Source organism: Gymnoscopelus microlampas, assembly GCF_963454915.1.
Source record: "Gymnoscopelus microlampas genome assembly, chromosome: 14".
NCBI lineage: Eukaryota > Metazoa > Chordata > Actinopteri > Myctophiformes > Myctophidae > Gymnoscopelus > Gymnoscopelus microlampas.
Genome location: NC_139951.1, coordinates 3,041,197 through 3,061,954, shown reverse-complemented (window position 1 = coordinate 3,061,954; position 20,758 = coordinate 3,041,197). Strand labels below are relative to the sequence as shown.

Sequence of the window (20,758 nt, the reverse complement as noted above, 5' to 3'; positions counted from 1 at the left end):
GTGACACCAAAGAGGCCTTCCTACAACAGCAGCTCTGACCTACACCTGGTGTGCATCAATTCCCAGGTTCCATTCCCGGCCCCGGCAATGTGTCGAAGTGTCTCTGAGCAAGACAGTTAACCCCTAAATGCTACCCGAGTGCTGTACTAATAGCATTCACTGCAGGATGCTTAAATGCAGAGAACAAAATTTGCATATATATATAATATACAGTGACCCAAAAATACCCCAAATAGTACTTTAATTTGTTTTATTTGACCCTTCAGGGTAGCCTACTTCCCAGAATGCATTTCACACAAGCCACAGCAGCTGCGACAGGAGAGCAATGTATAACTCACCACTGTAAGTTATACGTAAAATATACTGTTGTGTCACAGAATGCAGTTTGAAGATTTTTATTTAATTTATTTCATTATCTAAACTTCTAATCTGACATCAGGGCCGTCAGCGTTGCTCATGTACCGACTAGAGCAGCCTCATCATTGGCTCCCATGTATTTTAAGTAGTGGTAAACAATTATGTCAAAAAGGCATACAAAGTCCAGGTCCAGGCACTCAAGGTTGATTTTATAAATGATATATAATGTAATAATATAAAAACATATATAATAAACAAATATCATATTTGGGCAAGAGATATGTCGCCTGTTTGACGAAGGCTGGATAGGAGATCTTGCTGTGTTGCAAAGCATAGGATAGGCCCTATGCACAGCAGCCATATTGTAAGACATTCACAGGTGTTATCAATGATACTAATGAAGGCTCTGTTCCATTCTGGTCAGACGGAGTCAGGGTGCTGATATTGTGCATGTTGGCTCACTGGAAACACTCCCAAATGGCCCTTTACGGGTGTGTAACTCTGAGAGTGTACAAAAGGAACCAAATGGACCCTTACGGGTCCAATTGGTTCCATTTGTACACTCTCAGAGTCATGTGAGTGTACTTTCCGGAGACTATTTAGCGTCTGTATTATCCGTATTATCCCACGGGGAAACTCTATTCCATTTAAATAGGGATTGGGGAACCAAAACAAAGCGTGTATGTACTGGTTCACTTTGTTTAGGTCTACTTAAGTAGGAAGGACCTTTGGTTTTTGTGCATTTATTCACAATGTCACATGATCATCAACATCATTGGTGTGTTCACCTTACCTACTGTTGCATCTTTCAGTTGTATTGATGTAACTGATGTACACTCATGATGATGACCTGATTGATTTACCTATTAAATGCAGGAAAGCATCTGTGTCATTTAACATTTACAAAAATATATATATGAGTGTGTGTCACAATTTTTCCAAAATAGATGTACAAGCTCATAGAGCATCACTTCTTGCCGCGCTATAAGCTTGTAGATCTGCTGTTTTGGCAAAATCATGATAATTTGTCATTTTTAAAGCGACATTTTCATAACTCAAATCTTTGCTTCAGGGGGTCTCTGGAACAACATATTTTGAGATGGGGGTCCACGGCCAAATACTACAGAAAATGTTTGAGAACCACTGATATAGCAATAAACGTTTTTCAGAAAATTGTTAGCATTTAGAACACATTCTTTTGTATAATCGGCCTCAGGTTTTCATGTGTGTGTGTGTGTGTGTGTGTGTGTGTGTGTGTGTGTGTGTGTGTGTGTGTGTGTGTGTGTGTGTGTGTGTGTGTGTGTGTGTGTGTGTGTGTGTGCGCGCGCGCGCGTGTGTACACATTGTGCAGTGGTTGGAGAGGTTTTCTCTATGCTCTTCCATTGAGACATTTAGATGCTGTGGTCAGGTAGGACACCTACTGGTTGAGAAGAGGTATTGCATCAAACTCAAATGAAAACAACCAGTCTTCCCAAACATTCTCTCCATTATAACTCAACAGTAAACATTTCATTCTCTCCTTTATAACTCAACAGTAAACATTTCATTCTCTCCATTATAACTCAACAGTAAACATTTCATTCTCTCCATTATAACTCAACAGTAAACATTTCATTCTCTCCATTATAACTCAACAGTAAACATTTCATTCTCTCCATTATAACTCAACAGTAAACATTTCATTCTCTCCATTATAACTCAACAGTAAACATTTCATTCTCTCCATTATAACTCAACAGTAAAACATTCAGGGCTCAGATGGCGGTCAAACGATCAGATCCCAGGTAGATCATTAATGTAATGGAGTTACAAATATAACCTATATAACCTATATATATATATATATATATATATATATATATATATATATATATATATATATATATATATATATATATATATATATATATATATATATATATATATATATTACAGCGTCACACAAAAGCATGAAAAGTAGCAGATCCACAAGCTTGAAAACTCGTTTTGAGATCTGCTACTTTTAAATTTGAATCCTGAAAAGTAACAATTTTGGACATATGAGGTTTCCACCCGACAGAGAGGATTATGTGAGGTGAGAATGTGTTGTATTTGAGCCTGATGGAAGCAACACTCTGAATACATTCTAGGGATATTGTGTCTCAACAGGCGTCCCCTACAGTGAGCACAGCAGCTTTGTGGAGATGAAGAGGTTTGTCCAGTGGCTGCAGCCCCTTAACCTGACCCTGCCAGATGGGGCGGTATTGAGTAACCAGGTTCCTCAGCTGTGAAACAATGTGTGGAGCAAGCTGTTTGGATCTGGTAGCGTCAGGTTAGCAGCCCCTCAAGGAGAAGCTTAAATTCCAAAGTAGCTTATGTCTCATAATGGCTCTTTATCACAAAGTTGACCAATAATCATAATAACAAAATAATAATGATAATTAACAAGTAAAATGTACAACTTAGTCGTACATTGAGTACATTGATTTACTCACCAACGTTCACATCTACACACATCAAGGTCTGAATAGAAAAGAAGGCAAGTAGAGTCTTGATAATGAACAAATATAGGTTTTACTTGAAAATACAGAGTAATTGATCACAGGTACTTTTGAAATATCAGCAACAATTTCATTCCTAAATTCTAAAATACTTTGTAGTAAAAAAGGTCTATTGTACATTGTATGTATTTCCAGACGTCCTGTCAGGATATAACAGGGAGTAAGGGGTACAGATGTCTTCTTATCATGATATAATTGCTAGCGGTGAGGAAGCCAGAGGGACATGGACCTCTCTCAGAACAGCTTATGGTATATGTACCATAACTCCCTCTTTTCCAGTAGACTGTGTTGAAGTTATGGTCTGGGTTTAACGCTAAGTGGAGTGAAGAGACCAGGTCTAAACAATAGCAGTGTCAGTGGGAGCAGGGAGTAAAATGGCTTTTTTCAGGCATCCTCTTGCTTCTCATCAGAGCACATCTGCATGCGTTGCCCAAACATACAACACTCAAAGCCCCACTGTGTGTGGGTCTTATCTCACATTTCGCTGTCGCTATTTCCACAGCAGGTAATGCAGAAAACCCCTTGACATGGGGCTCCCTACCTATAAACATACAGCTGGTGATTAGTATGTGTTCACATACTCCACTTAGTATTGTCCATAACCTTCATCAGGTGTCTGAATAAACATAAGTCAGACATGATTCCACTTCATGAGTTAAAACATTTGAAAGGCATTTGTCAAATCTTTGTGTCCTGAGGTCACAGTCAAACATCCAGTGTTTAACCTCTGAAACAGTCATGTGTCCATGCTGTAGCCAGGCAGCCTGTTGAAGTGTCCTTGAGCAAGGCATTGCACCTGTCATTACTTGTTTACTTTGAAGTTGCTCTGCATGATCATGTCATTCAAAAGATAACAGTTAAATGTAATGATCCAACTCAAGTACATTGGTGCAGTTTTACATGAACCCAAGATCCTCATAGAGGAATGAGCGGTTTCACGTAGAATAGATATCAGTTTTAAACTTGCAGCAGTTCATTTGCTCCTCACTGTATCGATGACACAACGTGCCTTTTCATGTTTCACTTGCTCCACGTGGGCCTTATCATAATCTTCTTTGATTATCACCCCCTCCTCTAAAGGTTTGTCCGGGACATTGTTGAGAATGGGATGTGAAACGCTGGCGCACAGACAACAGTTTGTCTTTCGCTTCATGACTCAGTGTGTGCTGAACTTGTAGCTTTCTTGAAGCAGGAGTTGAAAGGTCTACATCACGTTCCCATGCACAGATGGATGGGTTACTGTCTCTTAGAAGCAGCCTAACACGCCTAAACCGTCCCTCTAAAATCACTTCAAATGTTTAAATGTAATTGGGATGATTCATCAACGGAAAAAAGAAGCAACAGGACATTGCCTAAGTGCTGGTATTTTAAGTATCAGTCCAGTTTTACATCAACCCAAGATGTTCAGAGAGGCACATGTCCAGATCACAGAGAATCAATATCATTTTTGAACTGGCATCAGGTCCTTTGCGCCTCACTGTGTCGATGACAAAACGTGCCTTGTCTTTTCTCATCTGCATCCCATCAGCCATCTCCCTCTCAGCATCAGTTATAATGCTCCTCTCTAAAAGTTTGTCCAGGAGACCGTTAAGATTGGGAAGTGAAACCCTGTCAATGAAGCTGCTTCGCACAGAAAACAGTCTCTCTTCTGCTGGAATAGTCACTGTGTGCTGAACTTGTTGTTTTCTTAAAGCAGCAGCTGAGAGTTTCACATAACCTTCCCATGCACAGACGGAGGAGGTGTTACTGTTGCTTAGAAGCAACCTAACATGGCTAAAACTTTCCTCTAAATTAATGACAAATGTTGGCATGTAATTGTGGTAGGATAATTCATCAACTTCAAATTCTGCCTTATTTGGTAGAACTATGATGGAATCATCTCGAGGGGAAGTGGAGAGGGTGTATTCTTGATTTGGGATTAGTTTACAGAGAGAAACTTCAATGTAAATCTCTTCTCCATTTATCTCCCTCCTTTTGTTCATCACTTCATGCCGCACAACATTCCCAGGTAGCAACAATACTTTAAGGATCGAACTTGGATCATCTTCAATCGGTGGTGTATAAAACAGTGACACCAATGCCTGGACAGGACGGGGCCCGAACAACATCTCCCTGATGATACCAAATAAAGATAATCCAGTTACATTTATGATAACATGAGTTTCTGTGATCACAAGGGGTTTGATCAGCTCAATGCCATCATCCACCACATGGACAACAGACAAGGATTTGCCTCCACCCATGGAGAGGATCTCACAATGTGGAAACTGTAGCTGACACACAGACCCCTGAGAACCTTTTATGTCAAACAGTGGTCCTGCAGCTCTCTTGCTAAACTTGGCTATAAGCCTTCGGTGCCATGGGACTGTCCTGTAAGTCACATCTCCCTCTGTCTCCATCTTAAACACCAGGTCGGTCAAGTTGCACTGGAACAGTCCTGCTTGGGTGCAGTGGAAACTGTAGCTTTCCTGGTCTTCTACAACAATGATATCAGGTGTAATTTTCTGTGTTTTGTCCAGTACGGTAACATCATTTAAGCTGTGGGACTGATTTGCTCTGAAACTTTCCTTGTTCTCTAAACATGGAATTTGGCTCAGTGAGGGTGAGCTGTGAGAACGAGGCAGAGAGATTGATTCTTCTATCTTCAAACCACTGAAGCATGAACTTAGATCAGTTTCATCTTGGAGTTCCAGAGAGGGATGTAGAGAAGACAGTGGTTCTGTAGCAGGATGTTCTTCCATCTCACCATGCAAAGGAATAGTTCCCTAAAAACAGAGAAAATAAAATAAATTCATGGATATTAGATAAACATAATAAAGAGTAACAAAATAAGACTGTTGTACAGCTCTTAAAAATGAAAATATCACTCAATGCTGACTGACTGTTGTGATTCCTGACTCTTTGCCAATATTTTAACGTGCCTTGCCTCAAAGGTGCTCTACCAGTAGATGGCGGTCAGGGTACACAAAACCACTGAGATAAGCAGTACGTCGCTAGGCACACGCGCACCACACACACTGTGCGTAGGGCACCAGGGTGCCGAGGGGGCACCAATATGAGCCAAACCGATCATCATAATAACTACATTATGAATTATTTTATTTAAATGTAAGATTACAAATTGCAAATATAGCTGCAAGCAGCGATAAACAGGGCCAAGGAATGAAAGACAAAAAGCAATATGCAACAATGGCACAATAAAACAGAATAGATTGAACTGGAGACAAAGCAGCCCATGTAATTAACTCTTTTCCTGCCATTGACGAGATTTCTCGTTTTTCTCCGCATGGCTCAGCCAGCCGTCGACGAGATTGACGAGATTTTTGAAAAAATTAAAAAAATATATTTTTTTTATTTTTAGCTTTTTACATTTTTTGTTTATCACAAAGGAAGCAGGAGATAACGCGATGCAAAGATTTTCTGCTCCATTCACTTCAATGTTAAAAAATAAACGGAGACAAAATTCACATTTTACCTATTTTTGCAATGTTATTCTATGGCAGGGAAGGGGGTAGATTGTGTATATACTCTGGCAGTTAAAGAGTTAACAAAATTGAGCATTCTGAACAGCTGAGCAGAGTGCTGAGGGATTGTGGATATTGTAATGTATCTCTGTATTGTGTTGCTTATAATGCAGATTCCAAACTCGTGTCACAAATTCAGTTATGACAACATTTTTCAATGTATTGTATTTCATTTTACTAGACAGCACAGATGGATTGTAGTATTCTAATTGGGCTTATGCATGTTGTCACCATGGTGACAATAATATGTGGTTAGTCGGCTTCATATTCCGACAGCAGATATCGGTGTTGCTCTTTTACCACTGTAAGAAGTCAACTTTAAGCCCAACATAATTATGAAATAAATTTCGTACTGTTAGTGTTGCCATGTTGTTTTCACTGGTCAATATTGGAGGTTAGGATGTCGTTTATGATAATAATAACTAGAGGTTTGAGCCGCTTTGCGACCCTCACATCTAGATGTTTTTTTCCCTTTGAGTGGTCCTCCTCTCCTCTCCTCACCCCTCCCCTCCCCTCTCCTCCCCCTCCCCTCTCTTTTCATAAAACTGCAATATTCATTGGCTCATAAAAGCTTTATGCTTTTCACTTAAAGAAAATCCACTTCTACACTTTTGTCGGCATAGGTTCAAAGTTTATGTATAGAAATGTGTGTTTACATTGCTCAAAAATCCCAGGAGGAGATGGATTTGAACGTTTTTTCATATAATTCAAAATGGTGGGAGATCTAAAGGTCAGACGTCAAAAGTCAGACGTCAAAAGTTGTTCGGCATGAGGAGACGCATAATATGTGTATTCAAGTTTCATACCTCAAACAGGGCATGAGTTATATCTGTTCAAAGTTAGACTTTTCATTTGAGTGCTATAGCGCCAGCCTCTGACGAATGATTGTGAGTTTCATTTCTTGACCGTTTTCCATGACCCTCTACCATTACACCGAGTTTCGTACAAATCGACTGCACGGTTAAGCCAGAACTGCGAAAAGCGGCGGAAGAAGAATAATACAAGGTAGAGATGCAATGTAGAGAAATAAGTAGGGACCAGCACTGATATGCTTGACCCCTTAATCATGAATAAAGATATGATATAAATCAGTGTTCTTACAATGATCATTATGATGATGTATGATTTATATGTATGATATAAAACATAAGGTAAAGAAATAAGTATTAAAATCTGGGATTGATGTCAAACTAAAGTTTCTTTCATTTTGTTTTAGCGTTTTTACTTTTTAGCCCTTTTTTCTCCCCAATTTAGTTGTTATGCCAATTGATTCCTCCCCATGTTGTCACTGCTGTTGTATCCTACTGACTCACCTGCCAGTGAGGAGCGAGCCCCCACCGGGAGGACGTAGAGCCTCCGTCCTACTCCTCCCACCCAACACTCCCTGGTGACAGGTGTCTCCCCAGCCCATAGGAGTATGTGCAGTGACAATTATACACCCATCCCGCCCGGCTTCCCTCCCCCGAACACGAGCCCATTGTGTTCATATAGACGCTCAAACAAAGCTGAATGAAGTTTCATCTATGAAACATCTTCATCTCTCACACTCACCACATCAGTGTCTGCCTGGGTAGGAGCTTCACTCATGGTGGCATATCCTGAAGAGGGCGCAGGATGTCTCTTCAACCAATCAGAGACCTTGTCAGGTGACCAGCAGTAAGAACCTCCTGCTTCAGATGGTGCTCCACCACTCACTGCAACAGAGGACAACAGACAGCAAGACATTTACAATGACAATAAAAGCACACCTGGATGTGAAAACTCTGCAGCCCCGCCCACCATCTCTACATGTCAAGAAGTTCATCATCCCTTCAGTGCAACCTACTGATTCCCTTCAAGTTTACACACACACACACACACACACACACACACACACACACACACACACACACACACACACACACACACACACACACACACACACACACACACACACACACACACACACACACACACACACACACAGGAACAGTTACAATATTGCAGACAGTTAATTGATACTCACTACTTGGAATGAATCCATGAGCCATGCTGTTCCTTCTCCTGACAGCTGGCAGGGTTGGTTCTTCTGGCTCCGACACCACAAACTTCAACATCCTCTCTATCAAGTCCTGCTCTCTTCTCCTCCATTCTTCTGTTGTTATTTCTAAGTTTTTCTTTCCTGTCAGTTTTTCAAACAGTGTCTTCTGTCTGGGCCCATGTCCCACCTTGAAGTGTCCTGTGTCTCTGACAGAGCTGTCTTCTGTTGAGTCTAAAGGTCCAACATGTCCTCTGTAAACAGACTGAAACAGAACAGTATACATTAGTAAACACTACAGCAGTGGTTCTCAACCTTTTCATCCTGCGACCCCCCCAAAATAATCATTTAAACTGGGGACCCCCCCAAAATAATCATATTTGAACTGTGGACCCCCCAAAATAAATTTGAAGTGGCGACCCCCCAAAATAATCATTTAAACTGGGGACCCCCCCAAAATAATCATATTTGAACTGTGGACCCCCCAAAATAATCATATTTGAACTGAGGACCCCCCAAAATAATCATATTTGAACTGAGGACCCCCCACCCTGACAAGCACTTGAAATTGTAGAAGTTGAGGCATTCAATTTAGTTTGACTCGGTTCCACAGATAAATAGCCTATTGTGAAAATAGCTGATCTACAAGCTCACAACGCCTCGCAACGCTTGACGTTGTAGATCAGCTATTTCAAAATCTGTCCACCATTGCATGAAATATAATGTAATCCTGATGTAAATAATGAAGATATCACCATAAGGAATTAATTAAAGGATATGACATAAACCAGAAACTGTGGCGCACAATGTGGTGTGGCAGACAAATCCATGGTTTACTGTGTCCTCACGGAAATGCAAAAACAGTTCAAAAAAAAAAAATCTTCTATCTGGCTGGAATTTTCCAAAAAGACAGTTTTCAGGGGCCAAAAATGTGTTTGTGTGTGGATGAAAAGGCCGAAAATGTATAGAAATAGCTGCATTAAAAAAAAAGACCCACGTACACTTACATCAGTATCTGCTTGGCTGGGAACTTCACTCATGGTGTCATATCCTGAAGAGGACGCTATTGGTCCAGGATGTTTCTTCAGCAGCCAATCAGAGACCTTGTCAGGTGACCAGCGGCATGAACTTCCTGCTTCAGATGGTGTTCCACCACTCACTGCAACAGAAGACAACAGACAGCAAGACATTTACAATGAGAATATGTCTTGGATGGACCTGGATGTGAAAACCCTGCAGCCCCTCCCACCATCTCTACATGTCTCTGTTCCTCACATATGAACCATGATGTCATTTAGACCTCTTCCATCAAACATATCATCATCTCTTCAAGACAGCCTAATGATTCCGCACGCTCACGCTCAAGTTCACGCACGCACGCACGCACGCACGCACGCACGCACGCACGCACGCACGCACGCACGCACGCACGCACGCACACAGGCACACAGGCACACAGGAACAGTTACAATATGTTGCAGACAGTTTACTGATACTCACTACTTGGAATAAATCTATGATCCATGCTGTTCCTTCTCCTAGCAGCTGGCAGGGTTGGTTCTTCTGGCTCAGACACCAACATCCTCTCTACTATCTCCTGCTCTCTCTTCTTCCATTCTTCTTCTGTTTTCTTTCCTTTCAGTCTTTCAACCAGTGTCTTCTGTCTCGAAGGTCCAAAGTGTCCGCTGTTCAACGTTACCATGTCTTCTATTTTCACCATCAGCTCTGTTACTTCTGAAATGTCCCACTTGAGACCATCTTGAACATGGTACCTCAAGCCAGATTTCTCCAGGAGCCACCTCAGAGGTTCTCCTTCAGACTCTATGTACTCCTCAACATGTCTCTCTCCCAGCCAGTATCCCTGTGTGAACAGAACCAGAGTGTGTCTCCAGACTCTGTCCCCCAGCAGCTCCATGTGTTCCTCCACTGATCTCCTGTCAGCTTCAGAGAAACTGGACCTGACATCAACAGTCACCAGGACAGCATGGGGTCCAGGAGAACACAGAGTCAAACCGTGTAGAAGGACGTTTTTGATCTTCCATGATGGAGGTGTAGTCGACCAGTCTGGACAGTTCACCACTCTCACATTTCTGTCAGCAACTCGACTCTGTTGTCTGACACATTCTGTCAGTTTAGTCTGGGTTTTAAACTCCTGCAATGTGAGGTTTACTGTATGTTAGTCATAATAAACAAAACATTTATTCTATTCTGTCCTAATTGGAGTTACTTTCTCAAGCTTGTCAGAAATTAACTGAATGTATTTGTAATTATTCTCCATCACTTTGTCTAACAGTGCAACAGTAACACTACAAAAAAATAAAATAACAATAACTGTATGGAATGGAGTTAAGGCCTTTGCAGACAGGGTGTGACTTTTCGCACGGAAAAAACGGACAATATCATTTTTATAAAGAACACATGGTTCTCTATGACCTCATGCACACCGGCTCCGAATTTGCCGTGCGGCAAGTGGCTGCGGCGGTGCTTTTTTTTCCCCCCAATCGAACCCAGTTCGATTTGTGCGTCTTTTCGCATGCGGTAAAAACTGACTGACGAATCAGCAAATGTCTGCAAAGGCCTTAATGGAACCTAACTAGAAAGGTGCACACAGTGGAGCATACTGTAAATGTATACAGTTAGATTATAAATACAGTCATGAAGGACTCAGCACCATGCGACACTTTATACTTTTACTCTTTGCTGCTGTAACATCCTGAACCTACTGTACCCCTAGATGATTATCCTATCATTCTCTCTCTCTCTCTCTCTCTCTCTCTCTCTCTCTCTCTCTCTCTCTCTCTCTCTCTCTCTCTCTCTCTCTCTCTCTCTCTCCCCCATTCATTGTTTACCTCTCTTTATCATCTTTCTCTCTGCTTTGCTGATCATCATCACTCTAAACTGTAAAAGAGGATAAAGACTGAACCCTCTAGTCTAAGTAAAACAGACCTCAGTTGCACAGTAGGCTACATGGTTACATGAAAGATACAGACATGATGATAATCTATTATAAAATGAACATGTGTGTATTGATCACTGACAATTAATTGATCACATGATGTCTCAAACATTCATGACAGCAGATACTTTCACATTATCAACAGAAAACATTTATATTTGATCTCTTTACTGTTTACTTTGAGCTCATTCATTATAACATCACATTCATGTCATATTACTCACCTTGAATGGAGTTTCTGTAAACACATCCTGCTGTAGAATGAGGTTTCCAGCTCCACTCCTCTCCTCCTGCTTTGCACCAATCAACATCAGCCTAACATCTGCTAGACTCTGATGTTCTCCTGACACACACACACACACACACACACACACACACACACACAGACAGACAGACAGACAGACAGACAGACAGACAGACAGACAGACAGACAGACAGACAGACAGACAGACAGACAGACAGACAGACAGACAGACAGACAGACAGACAGACAGACAGACAGACAGACAGACAGACAGACACACACACACACACACACACACACACACACACACACACACACACACACACACACACACACACACACACACACACTCTACATTAGTGCACTGGATCAAATGAACCCTAACATCCCTATTCTGGGGTAAACACTCACACACAAAATAGCAGATCTAAAATCTCTAAAAAATAATGCAACACCTTGCAACGCGTTGTGAGCTTGTAGATCGGCTATTTTCGGCGAAGATATTTTGGGGAAAAGGAGCGGACCAAGTATAGACCCCTGGGGATCCCAATCAATGAAGTATTTAGGGTTTAAAGGGATATTTCACTTTCAAAAAAACTTTTGGTCATTTTATGGTCTACTCAGGCCTTTGTGAACCCCCCAGACAGTTTTTAAGTTGCTTGATTCAGTATTTAGATATTTGATATTAATTTTGCCAGCCACGCCCCCTTCCTATACAAACCCATTGTAACTTCAAACTCTATTTTTAACCCGTTTAACCATCGAAAACACCCGTCCTTGGTTCTGGTGACTCACCCTGCCCTCCTAATGCATGAGAGGGCCGTGTTTTTTTGATAACTTTTTTCATTTATTTTTAATATTTTTTTTTGTATTTAATTTTTTCATTTTTCAAAAAAGAATATTAAAAATAAATTAAAAAGGTTATCAAAAAAACACGGCCCTCTCATGCATTAGGAGGGCAGGGTGAGTCACCAGAACCAAGGACGGGTGTTTTTGATGGTTAAACAGGTTAAAAATTGAGTTTGAAGTTACAATGGGTTTGTATAGGAAGGGGGCGTGGCTGATAAAATGAATATCAAATATCTAAATACTGAATCAAGCAACTTAAAAACTGTCTGGGGGTTCACAAGGGCCTGAGTAGACCATAAAATGACCAAAAGTTTTTTTGAAAGTGAAATATCCCTTTAAGTGGTTAACACTTATTGACACTGAGCTTTTTAACTCTTATTTTAACAAAGAAATATCACTTACCCTATCTTGAACACTGATTTAAATATTTAGTATTGGATTCATAGATTCATCTACATGAATTATTACATACTGTATAATAATAGTGACTAAACTGACCACAGAACAGTAGCACTAATGTATCAATCATTTGAAGTTTATGAATATTCTTGTGATCAATTATATAAACTAGACCATACCCGTAGGGGAATATGAGCACCCAAAATGTGCAGTTTGGCTTATGCGCTGAGAACAGACAGTTTATCAGGGATCGAAAGTGAGTCAGTAGACGTGTCGTGGAGGCACAGAACACAAACACCCGTCGGCCGTCGCGAGCGCGCACAAACACACAAACACACATCGCGTTTGTTTAGATCCAAGTGTTTTTCAATGATAGCGGCTACACCAGGCGCGCGGATACGCGAGTCCCCCAAGCAGACTTTTAAAATAGGACTGGATCTAAAAGTGTGACTAATGTGCATCGTGTGTGCGAGAAAAGTCTGGTGTGTTTCCAGAATGTACTCAGAGAGTGGGCGGCGTCTATGGTGTGGAAGGCAGCAGGCTGAGGCTATTTGCCATGTCGGCTTATTGTAAGCGCTTTAGTGGCAATATTGGTGGTATTGTGTTTTGGCGTTGGTTGTGAAAGTGCAGGTGGGTGTGGGGACGCGTTGTGAGCTTGTAGATCGGCTGTTTTCCAAGACGCAAGGTATATATGTGTGAAGGCGCTTTGTTTGGCCTTCTTTTCATAGACCTCGTTGCTTGTAGGGTTCGTTTGGTTTGGCCTTGTTTTCATAGACCTTGCTGCTTGTTTCTCTCGCGAAACCTGGCGAGACGCCTAACGACGCATGCGCAGTTTGATCAAGAGTCCCCCCAAGACACAACCACCGTGATGTTACTAGAATTATAGTAGGATGTGTTGAAATTAAACACTGAATATGTCAATGTGTTTGTCATCAGATACGTTATAACATTAAAGTGTATTTGTACTGCAGCGTTTTATCATAGAATCATGAATCATCAATCATCATCATCACTGTCGGGTGTAAACCTTGTATGTCCAAAACCATTACTTTACAGGAAATGGCATAAAGAACCATGTGTTCCAATGGATACAATGTAGTTATTATTAGTTAAAAGCTCTTTATAATACCTTTCATTTGTTCAATATGTATAAAACCCACATGCAGACACACTTAACCACTTTCACTTTACCTCTCAAAATGTAAAAAAATAGCACAAATAGCAGAGCTACAAGCTCACAACGTGTCACGATGCGACGCATTGTGAGCTTGTAGAACTGTTATTTTTACTATTTGTGCTACTTTTGCGTGACGTTGTTGTATGATGAAGTAGGGTATTCATTTACGAAAAAGAAAAAAAAACATAAAGTTTAAAAATGGAGATACAAGGTTCCTGCCCTAAAGAGACAATATATTAAATAAAATATTGATAATATACATTACTGCTCGATATAAAAATGTATTAGAAGAGACAAACAAACTCAAATACACGCACATGCACATGCACATTCACACGCACACGCACACGCACACGCACACACACACACACACACACACACACACACACACACACACACACACAAATAGGTTTATAAACATCACCTTCAAACAGAGCTTTCAGAGCAGTTCTTTGTCTGTGTGTCTTGGTCATGAACGTGTGGACATGTTCCTCTATGTTCCTCTTCCTCTCTGACATCTTCTCATCTCCATCATCTTCATAGTGTCCACCTGTGTTTCCTGACACCATCTCCTCTATCTTCTCCAGAAGCTGTGTGACCTGAGTGACATCTATCTTCTGATTGTTGAAGACATGATACCTGTTCCCACATTTGTCAACAAGCCAGCGGAGGTCTTCTCCTTCAGCCTCAATGTGCTGCTCAATACTTCTGTCTTCCAGACAGTCTCCACAGGTGAACAGTATACTGGTCTGACTCCACACGCTCTGTGACAGAAGTGTCATGTGTTCCTCTACTGCTACTCTCTGTGCTTTGGTGAATGCTTGATGAAGAGGAACTGTCAGAAGAACAGCATGTGGTCCAGGAGGACAGAGAGACACACTGTTCTGGATCTCCAGTTTGTCCATCTCTGAGGTGTCCTGTAGAAGACTGTTGTACCACCATCCTGGTGAGTCCACCACTGTCACATGTCTCCCTGCTACTTCACCATGTCTCACCTCACACTGCACTGACCTCTGACCTATCTGACTAACTTTAAACCCACTTCCTGTCAGAATGGTGTTTCCTGCTGAACTCTTCCCAGAGCGCTGACTTCCCAACAACACAATCCTGAGGTCCGTCAGTGCTGTCAGAGAAAACATGAATTACTTTTACACCTTTTTTATTTAAACACTGAAGAAATAATTCTCCGTTTCCATTGTGCTATTTTAACAACAAATAGTTTAAATGGCAGATCTACAATCTCACTATGTGATATGACACTTGTAGATCTGGTATTTTCATTTTTCATTTTTAAATGGGTTGTTGTTGTTGTTGTATGTTTTTGGTTTGTTTAGTTTTTTTGCAGGGGATTTGCCTATAATGATTGATTGATTGATGTACTTTATTTAGTAAGACATGAGAACAACAGTACATGGAAGTACAAATTCACAATACAAGTTCTACTAAACTGGAAAGGGTAGGTTAAGACTTTGACAGGGGACATTTTCGAATTGCAGCCTCCTGAAGGTGTATCTTTAGGGCAGTTTTGAAAGTGAGTAGGGGTTTACACTCCTTTACTCCTTTTGGTAGGGCATTCCACATTTGTTGTTGAGGGCATTCCACATTTGTTGTTGAATGGAATGAGAACGAGTTCATTCCCTTTGTTGTGCCAAATCTGAGTTGAACATGATCCGTGGAGCTGCCTCTGTTTCTAAAGAAATGCTCAAAATAGCCTTAACGTGGTCAAAGCAACAATGTCCAGGTAATTATATGTTGTTCTTAATATCTAATAATCACATTGATACAAGTGAACAATAAGGTGTGTTCAGTAGAGTACAGTGATGTATGCAGTGACGTTATTACTTAAGTCAAGTAACAGTGGCACAATACATCTACAAAACGTGTGTGTGTGTGTGTGTGTGTGTGTGTGTGTGTGTGTGTGTGTGTGTGTGTGTGTGTGTGTGTGTGTGTGTGTGTGTGTGTGTGTGTGTGTGTGTGTGTGTGTGTGTGTAACTAATCTCACAAACCGACCGATCAGCTCCAACTTTCTTGTGAACACTGCCAGTAAGGAAGTAACTCCATGGCCCCTATTCTCGGTCAATTTGCCCGCCCCTAACTATCGTTAAATAGGGAAAATGGAGCTGCGCGGCCCCAATATGTTATTCTAGCACCTGCTAGCACCTGCGCTACCCGTCCCCCATTATGCCGACGCCGTTAGTTGCTCGTGGGGGTGTGGCCGTGGGCGTGTTGTTGCTATATCCCCCACATTGCCATTCTGCAGACACACATGGGTACGGCTTTGGGGGGGGGGGATAGTGCATTCTAAAAGCACCCGCCCGTTTCTGAAACCACCCGCCAAGTGCACACAGACACTGCAATGGCTTTGTGCGTTGGACCATGAGCCGTGTTGCCATGCAGCCTTGGCGAGAAATAAGCAACCGCAGTAGAGATGCGCGGATGGCCTCTCACGTCACCCGAATCCGCATGTACAAATTAATTATCCGCCCGTTATTCAACCGCAATAAGTGCTTTATCCAATTTAAATACCCGCATCCGCACCACCACCGTTTTCCCCGTATGTCAAAATATTATTATTTTCTGGTATTCCCCGTTAGTTTTAGTATTAGTTGTGCGATGCGATCACAAAATGCATGCGTCTTTTTTCTTTTTTTAAACCGGTGCTGCGCTGATACAGAGCGCACTGCTCTGCTGCGCTTGGATCCAAGCGCAGCAGACTCTGTGCAGCATCCAAGAGCATCCAAGAGCATCCAAGAGCAGATCCAAGCGCAGCAGACTCTGTGCGGCATCCAAGAGCATCCAAGAGCAGATCCAAGCGCAGCAGAGCAGTGCGCTCTGTATCAGCGCAGCACCGGTTTAAAAAAAGAAAAAAGTTGCACGTCGCACGGACATTCCATAGGCTAAATCAATGCATTTTGTGATCGCATCGCAGAGGCTTCTCTACACACTCACACAGACACAAGCACGCAGAGATTTAGCTATTTTATGGATAGATATATTAGATGTCATTCATTTATTTACCGCAATATTTCACCCGCGGTTTATCCGATATTAATTAATAATTATATTTGATTGACCCGAACCCACCCAAACCGCGGTTCGCAGCAATGTGTCTGGGTTTGAGAGGCAATGATTGATGTAAACTTAAAGTGTAGCTCTGTTCGGGATTACTGAACAAAGGTGGATGATGAAAGATAACAGGGACAATATGGATGTATAAGTTAACTTTAACTGCGTCACTTCAGAGGAAACTATGGAGCAACTTCACACCCCTGTTTACACACCCCTGGAATCCATTAGAATGGTGGAAATAGAACAATAACAGCCAAAGTGAGTACAGACCTTTCCTAAAACTGTCCCATTTATTATACCCATGTGCTACTGTATGTCAGTGTACCACCGCCCAGCCCTGTGGTCGACCAGCTGGAGGTCCATGGGTGCCTGTAGGAGCGTTGTGGCAACATGATGTAATTAATTATTTGGGAGCAGCCGGTGTGTACCAATAGTATAAATATTTTAAATGGCTTTAAGTTTCATAATACTATTCCGGATCTGACTAATATGACACGCTTATTGTTAACACAGTAGGCAACAAATTAATATAAAAATGTATTTGGATAAATAAAATAAAAAAGAAGGAAAACAAGCCCAATGTGGCTTATAATAATCAGACCAGGCAACAGTGCAGACGGGGAGATAGGCTAGAGCATATATTGGATCGGGGATGACGGCTAGCGCAGTCTTCTCTTAAAGGCAATGGCTTCTGGCACGGTGATTGGTTTTATCATTGTAACGCCCAAACCACACCTATGCATAATGTAACGGGTAGCGCAGGTGTTTTGCGGGGCGGGGGAGTACATTACATTACATTACATTACAGTCATTTAGCAGACGCTTTTATCCAAAGCGACTTACAATAAAGAATACCAAATTTTGCGGGGCAACGCCTCTTGCCTAGTCCGCACTCCGTAATTAGCGGTTTGTTCCAAGTTCACCTAGAATAGAGCCCCATGTATGTATTTTCTCATATGTTTTAAATATTGTCGCTGTCCGGCGGGAACCAGCTAACTCCATTTTCAGGTTTTTTGTTTTATTTTCATAAATCAGCACTATTGAACACATATGAAAAGAAGTAATTATATTTCTAAAATCTCTGAAGTGTTTTCTGAGGAGATCAATGTGACAAGAAATTACTCTCGCTAGCTCTACTTAAACTCCAACTCTGTGAAACCATTTTTGCAGAAGTCATTGTAATATTTAAAGTCTGTTTTGTTATTGTAGGTCTATATTATATAATAAGTGTCATGAAGCATCGGGGCATTAATTCACACGTTGTGATGCATTGTGAGCTTGGAGATCCATTGTCAGCTTAGCCCCATTTGGAACCTCTCCCTCCACAGCGATTTGAGCTATTGTCAGCTGTTCTTATCAATGACCGACAAAACTCCTAACTCCACTTGAGCTGGATTTGGGTGAAGTGGTGATAATATAATGTCACATGCAAGTATCTGACAATATATAAAGTAACTATACCAACTTTGGTGAGGCAGCATTGCTTTGTTTTAAATATTTCCTGGGAAAAAAAGTGTTCTGGAGTTGGACAGCAGAAATATGCTTTTTATAACTTACATTTTTATAAAGGAATTGAATTTGGGTTGGATCAGGCTGAAACTTTGGCCAAATATGGAGTCATATGTTATACATAATTATGTCCTAGAAATGTCATAGATGTGTCATAGATATCTATAGAAATGTCATAAATGTTATAGTTAGACTGACCATATGAAGTCTGAGATCAACATGGGAGCTACTCTGTTATTATACCCTGTATTGTTTTCATAATGAATGGTTTAGTATATATAAACCATTCATATTAACTAGTTCGATTCATTGTTGCACTCCTAAGTGGGAGATTTGAAAAATCTGTCTCAAGAACGGTAGATTTTTCTATTTTTTTGCATCAACATCCCTACTATTAATTTTTTTATATCAATTATGGGGCGGCAGTGGCTCAGGGGTAGGGGTAGGGGTAGGGGTAGGGGTAGAGTGAACTGGAAACCGCAAGGTTCCCTGTTCGATCCCGGGCTGGGGCGCTCCCCCAGAGTTAGTGTCGAAGTGTCCTTGAGCAAGACGCTTTGCATGGTTTCCTCCGCCATCGGTGTACGAATGTGTGGGTGAATGGCACAATCAATGTAAAGAGCTTTGGAGCTTTGGATAAAAGCGCTATATAAATGCACCATTTTATTTACCAATTATGTTTGTATGAACAGTCAATCAAAGGCAGTGATTTGAACTGTAAGTGTTGGTTTTCATTATGTGAGTCCTTCATAAGAGGAAGTTAAACAACATTGTATTTGTATTGTTAGTATTGTGGATCTCAAAAACCGGACATGTAGCCCCCTGATTGACTAGTCTGTCTCAGGGTGCCTATCCCATAGCCTGGAGGAACGATTGTCCTACAATTACTAATTCACAAAAACAACATACTGTACTGTACAACAGTTGTTATTGACCGTGGCTTGATGACATTATGCACAAGAAATATGGCACTCATCTGCCTAATGGTTTATGAGACAGACAGACAGACAGACAGACAGACAGACAGACAGACAGACAGACAGACAGACACATGAACCTCCTGGTCAAAGGTAATATAATATTCTTTCTTAAAGTAAAACAAAACATACCAATTTCTTTTGGAAGTCCAGCTGTTTGTTTCTGAGTGTCTGCCGTCCTTTGTTCTGCTCTTCTTCTGATAGTTCTCTCCATCTCTTTCAGTTCCTCTGAGACGTGTTCTTTTGTCTTATAGTGACAACCATTACTAGTCACCATCTGATCTACCTTCTGCAACAGCTCTGTGACCTGACTACCATCTCCTCTGTCACTAATGTTAAGAATATGGAAGCGGCCTTCACATTTCTCTGTAAGATATCTTAATTCAGGGTCAGATCTAATGAGATCAGGTCTCATGTTGTTTTTATCAGCTACAGTGAACACCACAATAGTGTGTTCCCACGCTCTGTCACTGAGGAGAAATCTCACATGCTCCTCTGCTGACATCCCTGTTCCTACATATTGGAGGTCCAGTCTCATCACTAGGGCAAAGACATGGGGTCCTGGAGGACACAGATTCACACTCTGTTGGATTTCTAACTGAGTCAGTTTTGGGGTCAGATCTAGGGGAAGAGTAGACCTCCAACCTGGAGTGTCCACCACAGTGACCTGTCTCCCTAACACTTCCTCTTGTCTCATGACACTCTTAGATGTTAATCTTTTAGTTTTAAAAACATCTCTGCCCAGGATGATGTTTCCTACTGAACTCTTTCCACTGGGTCCACCTCCATGTCTTCCCCCGATCAGAACAATTCTCAGTTCTGATGGGTAGCGACCCATCAGAACCTTCCCTGGTTGGAAAAATACACATAATATTCATAAAGATCACTGATGTGACTAAACCAGTATCAGTTTGTTGTTTCATGTGTTTCAATAGAACTAACCTCTGATGGAAGCTGAGGTTCCACTGGACATCCTGTCTACAGCTGTTGTTTGAACTGTAAAACGGTAACATACAGTAAGTCACAATAATTTGCTATTATTGTTTTGTTGTCATTACTGTTTTATCACACTTTCGACAATAATTAACAGTGGTGGACTGAGTACTCATACTCCTGGTTAAATTTGTGTCTTGAGTTAAAGTA

At 41.3% G+C, this 20,758-nt stretch overlaps 1 protein-coding gene across 2 annotated transcripts; it reads right to left on the bottom strand.

Moving 5' to 3' along the window:
* Nucleotides 1-2,819: 2,819 nt before the first annotated feature.
* LOC311059461 (uncharacterized protein) lies at nt 2,820-20,440 on the bottom strand. 2 transcript variants are annotated; one of them, XM_084077397.1, is made up of 8 exons: nt 19,748-20,440; nt 14,488-15,186; nt 11,619-11,737; nt 9,939-10,590; nt 9,446-9,597; nt 8,427-8,703; nt 7,973-8,115; nt 2,820-5,662 (listed from the first exon to the last, which is right to left on the bottom strand). In XM_084077397.1, the coding sequence occupies exons 1-8, from the start codon at nt 20,310-20,312 to the stop codon at nt 4,283-4,285; spliced, it is 3,987 nt and encodes a 1,328-aa protein (XP_083933523.1). In that variant the 5' UTR covers nt 20,313-20,440; the 3' UTR covers nt 2,820-4,282. The 2 variants fall into 2 exon arrangements, with proteins under 2 accessions (XP_083933523.1, XP_083933524.1); XM_084077398.1 differs by lacking the exon at nt 8,427-8,703 and having other exon boundaries at nt 7,973-8,085; nt 9,568-9,597.
* Nucleotides 20,441-20,758: the final 318 nt, after the last annotated feature.

Coding starts and splice junctions, on each gene's coding strand:
- LOC311059461 (XM_084077397.1), bottom strand. CDS start 20,312: ATGAGACAAGAGGAAGTGTTAGGGAGACAGGTCACTGTGGTGGACACT. Junction 15,187..19,747: donor TGGACTTCCAAAAGAAATTG/GTATGTTTTGTT, acceptor TTTCTCTGACAG/CACTGACGGACCTCAGGATT. Junction 5,663..7,972: donor CCCAGGCAGACACTGATGTG/GTGAGTGTGAGA, acceptor CTCTGTTTTTAG/GGAACTATTCCTTTGCATGG.